Source organism: Triticum dicoccoides, chromosome 3B, assembly GCF_002162155.2.
Source record: "Triticum dicoccoides isolate Atlit2015 ecotype Zavitan chromosome 3B, WEW_v2.0, whole genome shotgun sequence".
In the NCBI taxonomy this organism is placed as follows: Eukaryota; Viridiplantae; Streptophyta; class Magnoliopsida; order Poales; family Poaceae; genus Triticum; species Triticum dicoccoides.
Genome location: NC_041385.1, coordinates 796,984,271 through 796,989,921, shown reverse-complemented (window position 1 = coordinate 796,989,921; position 5,651 = coordinate 796,984,271). Strand labels below are relative to the sequence as shown.

General features: G+C 46.3%; 1 protein-coding gene across 1 annotated transcript; it reads left to right on the top strand.

Annotated features, from left to right (window-relative positions):
• Positions 1-407: 407 nt before the first annotated feature.
• Positions 408-1,772, top strand: LOC119278540 (glucan endo-1,3-beta-glucosidase GIII-like). The gene is made up of 2 exons (XM_037559875.1): positions 408-539; positions 669-1,772. The coding sequence occupies exons 1-2, from the start codon at positions 473-475 to the stop codon at positions 1,595-1,597; spliced, it is 996 nt and encodes a 331-aa protein (XP_037415772.1). The 5' UTR covers positions 408-472; the 3' UTR covers positions 1,598-1,772.
• Positions 1,773-5,651: the final 3,879 nt, after the last annotated feature.

Genomic DNA, 5,651 nt, shown 5'->3' with positions numbered 1-5,651 from the left:
AGCACGCACTGTGGAGGCCATCATCAGCCCTTAAGCCGGGCCAGGTCAGCGGTCAGCGCGGCGAGGAAATTCCACGAGCCAGACAAGCTCTCTCCCAGCGATGGAATGCGACCTGTGCCGGCACGTCGACGACCTCATCGTTCACGGACGGATCGAGTCAATCACCGCAACGCGCGTACGATAAAATATGGCCGGACAGGTTGGTGACAACTGACAGCCGTTCAACCGATTTCCACAGACCAACGAACAAGTTGCACCGGCGGCCGGTCTCATCTCATGCCAGCACTACACATGCTGTAGGTGCCATGGAAAATGGAAACCGAGAAGCAACTAATACTGGTCTATTATTGCGCCAAACTGCCGGGCAGTTCTGAGAATCTTTTGTGTATATAAGAGACGAGTGTGCTTGGTCCATTGCATATCCAAATAAGGGGGAAGACACCTCAAAGATACACAGACATAAGCGAGGAGGATGGCAAAGCAAGGTGTAGACGTCGCAGTGGCGCTTGTCCTCGTTGCCCTCGCAGCATTTCCAGCAGGTATATTTAGCACACGATATTAAGTGCTTCATTTGTACGTAGTATTTGGGCGGTGATTACATGCTGTACCTAACACAAAAAAGCAAACTCATTAGCTCTTGCATGCCGCATTTTTATTTTGTTTGCCAGTGCACTCCATCGGCGTCTGCAACGGCGTGCTGGGCAACGACCTGCCGGCGCCGAGCGACGTCGTGAAGCTCTACCAATCCAAGGGCATCAACGCCATGAGGATCTACGAGCCGGAGAGCAACGTCCTCAAGGCGCTCAGCGGCACGGGCATCAGCCTCCTCATGGACGTCGGCAAGGCGCTACCCAGCCTCGCCTCCAGCCGCTCCGCTGCGGCCGCCTGGGTAAAGGCCAACGTCTCCTCCTTCCCGGGCGTCTCCTTCCGCTACATCGCCGTCGGCAACGAGGTCATCGACAGCGCCAGCCAGAAGACCATCCTCCCGGCCATGAGGAACTTACAACGGGCGATCGTGGCCGCCGGCCTCGGCGGCAGCGTGAAGGTGTCGACTTCTGTGCGGTTCGACGTGGTCACCAACACCTTCCCGCCCTCCGACGGTGTGTTCAAGGACCAATCATTCATGGGGCCCATCCTTGAGTTCCTGGCGAGCACCGGCGCACCGCTGCTGGTCAACGTCTACCCCTACTTCGCCTACGAGAAGGACCCGCAGAACATCCAGCTCAACTTCGCTACCTTCGTGCCAGGCAGCACCACCGTGAACGACAACGGGCTGACATACACGAACCTCTTCGACGCCATGGTCGACTCCATCTACGCCGCGCTGGAGAAAGCCGGCAAGCCCGGGGTTAAGGTGGTCATATCTGAGAGCGGGTGGCCGTCGGACGAAGGTTTCGGGGCGACGGCGCAGAACGCGCGGGCGTATAACCAGGGGTTGATCAACCACGTCGGCAACGGCACGCCCAAACGGCCCGGGCCGTTGGAGACGTACATTTTCGCCATGTTCAACGAGAACCTGAAGGACGGGGAGAAGAGCGAGAAGCACTTTGGGCTGTTCAATCCGGACATGTCGCCGGCCTACTCCATTACTTTCTGAATGCGACAAGCGCTGGATATTTTGCGTTCGAATAAGCTGCCTGGCAATGCAATTGCAGACTGCACGCGTTTCAGTCAACCACTCGTGTGTGTTATGTCTTCTTTCCTTAAAAATGTCCCATAAAACACGTCAGAAATGAAAAGAAAAGGATTGAATTCCACTTTTTTACATGCCATATTTTACTCTCAATTTTCTGTGCCGATTTTGCCCCGTATATTCATTTTTTCAGTTGAGACAGCGCACTTTATCAAATCAACGAGAGTGTTGGGGATACAAATGTTGCTAGGACGATCTGAGAGCCACACATGGCGTCCCAAACCCAAGCTAGTAGCCATTTTTTCAATGTTGTGAGCTTCAAATTATGCTCGCGCTGGAACCTCGTTTGCGACTCTCCGACAATCAATGGCCAAGTAAATCTTGCGCATCGCCATATCTTCTGCCAAAGCTTGAGCTTCTCTCCATGCATAGGCTTTAAGAGTTTCTGGATCGAGTACTCTCTTGGAAATCACCGCGGACGCCCCCTGAAAGACCCCCTGGTCATCTCCACAATTCACCCCAACCGCACCTCGGATCTGAGTCTTCGCTACTGCCGCATCGGCATTCAATTTTCCAAACCCTTCAGGTGGAGGCGGGCTTCCACACACTAGTTGGTCTGGGAGCCGAAGGCTTGCTCCTGCATGGCGTTACATGTGCCGACCACACCTCATCAAGGTATCTGGCAATGAAAATGTGCGTGGACAGTGGGCTTTGGAACTCCCCTTCCTGTATTGCTTTCCGCCGCGCCCACCAGATAGCCCAGAGAGTAACAAGAACCAGAATCTGATCAAACATGTCGGGCAGGGGACGCCCAAGAAGCCCGGGGCGATAGAGGCCTGCGTGTTCGCCATGTTCAACGAGAACAGGGAGGGCCTGGCTGAGATCGAGAAGCACTTTGGGCTCTTCAACCCGGACAACCCGGACAAATCGCCGGCGCACACCATCAGTTTCTAAACGCACGGCACACGTCGATACATACGTACTTCCTCTCTATGATCTGCTCCCTTCGTTTCTAAATATACTCCTTTTTAGATATTTCAATATGAACTACTCCCCGAGTTCCTAAATATAACTCTTTTTAGAGATTTCAATCTGGACTACATATGAATGTATGTAGACGTAGTTAAGGATGGCAATTTTATCCATGGTACGGGTACCGTGGATACCGTACCCGCATGGGTAGGGCATGGGCACAATTTTATACCCATGGGTATTATCCATACCCTACCCCTGTACCCATGGATATACCCATACCCTACCATTTATACTACATGTTATTTGGTGAAGTGTGTCGTGAGCTTGTGAACATATCTTAAAGTTGTCACCCAGTGTCAATTTGAGTTGATATAATTGTCATGTCTCATCTATCTGCTAGTGAGTTAAGATAAATTTTTTTTGTGAACTGTGCTATCGATGAATGTAAAATTATGAAGAACTTGTGTACTATTTGCTCTACCCATTGGGTACCGAATGGGTATGGGTACCCGTCAGGTATGGGTACGGGTAAAATTTCGTACCCATGAGTACGGGTATGGGTAGAATTTTGTACCCATTCACTACACAAGTATGGGTATGATATTGCTCTACCCGCCCCATACCCTACTCATTGTCATCCTTAGACGTAGTTTAGAGTGTAGATTCACTCATTTTGCTTCGTATGTAGTCCGCATTAAAATCTCTAAAAAGATTTATATTTAGAAACGGAGGGAGTACATATAGAGACATCCGTATGTAGTTCATAATGAAATCTCTAAAAGAGGTTATATTTAAAAACAGAGGGAGTATAATCTAAGCGATGTGATACTAGTTTACAGAGGGGGTACATAGCAAGGCAACAAAGTTTTTCTTAATTTTCCCAAAAATATATTTTCTTGCTTAGCTAAAACAAATAATACGGTGTGCTTTGTACTTGAACTAGCAAAGTGGCCCGCTCTTCGCTCGGGCTAGTACATAATACGGTAAGATTCAAATTAGTTCATATTTGCCAGTTCTTTGGCTTGGTCATGAAGTGCTGATTTTAAGGATATAACCCCTTTAATGCTTCGGGGAAATATCTGAAGGCTATGGTGTCGCTGTTTTTTTTTAGTATTGTGTGCTCTTAACCAATTGTTTACCTCATGCGGCTGCAGCTGATTTTTTTTAGTGCTACGTGCCCTTAACCACTTGTTTAACTACTGCGGCTGCAGTGATGTATACATGGTGTACGGCTAGCTTTACAATGCCGTTGAGGTGTTCTAAAGTTTCTTATTTTTAGTATATATTGTTTTCCTTTGAAGCATCATATGCATAAGATTTGCATCAATATGGGTGATTTTGTCATTATTTTCTAATTTTCTCAATATTCCCACATGTTAGCATAGATTTATTTAAAAAATGTATCACCAAAAGTTACACAATTTACGCTAAATGTACGTAGATGCATTATACTGTTTTCCTTAGATGTGTACACTAATCATAGGTGTTTTTTAGTAATTCATAGCTGATTTTTAGAACAATTCATAGTTGATTATTTCTGTTGTTTGTAGTAAAATAATTTTTTGGTACTTCAATGATTAGTTGAGCTTTTAGCCCAATAAACTCACGTGGATGCACACAACGTTCAGGCATCTCTCACACCTTCAAACAAATGCTGGTCTTGCCTCGTCCCCTTTGCCACATTTCTCTTTACCTTACTTTCTCGGTTGACTCCTGAGTTGCTGTCGTCGGCTGATGCCCGGCTACTCATAGAGCAAAGACACCCTCCTCTTTTCTGTTGACTACCAGATGGATACCACCGTCTAATGTCCAGCTACGCAAAGAGCAACGTTCATGCTGTTGCTGATTCATTCTGCATGGATGTCATCTCCCGTAGCTAGCTTAGATCCCGATTGAGTTCATCCCAAAGAAGCGGATGTGGAATTGATCCCTTGAACATAGGTTTTTCTTTCTACAAAAATAGATTTGGATTTGATAATTTTTCTTTGTAGCTAGGCGGCGGCGAAGAGACCTCAGATCCCGAAGCAATACCGGCAGCGCTATTGCAGAGACTCGTTGTGATGGCCACTACATGAGGTCGAAGACATTGGGGACGGCCGTTTCGTGTGTTTTTATTTTCTGAGGGGCGACAACTATGATTTGTATTCTAGGATTGAGTGACACGTATGGTTGGATAGCTTTAGTCTTTTTCTTATAAAGGAAGGTTTTCAGGTAATCGTTTTCTTTAAGTGCACGTAATCTTCATTTTGTGATTGACCCACACGTACATGCTATGGATAGCTGCATTTTTTTTCTTTTTGAGATTGAGTCATCTTAGATCTAACCAACTAATTATGTCTTTTAAGTTATAGATCCATCAAATTAACGACTCAATGTTTCTAATTATTAAGGTAATTTCATCTGCACTTTTTTATATATAATAGATAGATGCACAATCTAGTTCTATATGCGGTGTCTAAATTGAACTCAACCTTGACGTGAGCCTGTTTTATTTTTGTTCCCGACAGAACTTCATGTAGTTTGCTTTTTTAGACGTAGTTTACTTTTTTTTCTTCCATTTGTTTTATTGATGTACGTGACTTTTGTTTCAAAACATTAGGCAGGGTATGTGAATTTTGTTCCAAAAAATTAGGCAGGATTTTGGGCCACACGTATAGGCTAAGGATAGCTACAGTTATTTTTCAGTTTTTTTCTTGTTGAGATGGAGCGGTGTTAGATCTGATCCATTAATTATGTCTTTTTAGTTATGGTCCAGCAAATCAACGGCCGGTTGTTTCTAATTATTGTGGTAATTCTTTTACATGTACGTGAAGCTACCTTTTTTTAGTGGGTGTACATGAAGCTAACTTGATTGCAGTTGGGGCTGATGGGCCTTTGTTTTTGGCCAGTATTAGGCGCCGGCGCACCGGCCCAATATTCGGCCGGTCAAGTGCCAGCCCTCCGATTAGAACGCTGTCAATCGTCAGATTTCTTCTTCTTTCTTCCTCGATGCAAACCGGACCCCAGGCGGCTGCAGCGGGAGAGCACCACCGGCTAGCCGGAA

Excerpts from the sequence above, each read along its gene's own strand:
- LOC119278540 (XM_037559875.1), top strand. The coding sequence starts at position 473 with ATGGCAAAGCAAGGTGTAGACGTCGCAGTGGCGCTTGTCCTCGTTGCC. Across the intron at positions 540-668 it reads CCTCGCAGCATTTCCAGCAG|TGCACTCCATCGGCGTCTGC; the intron begins GTATATTTAGCA and ends TTTGTTTGCCAG.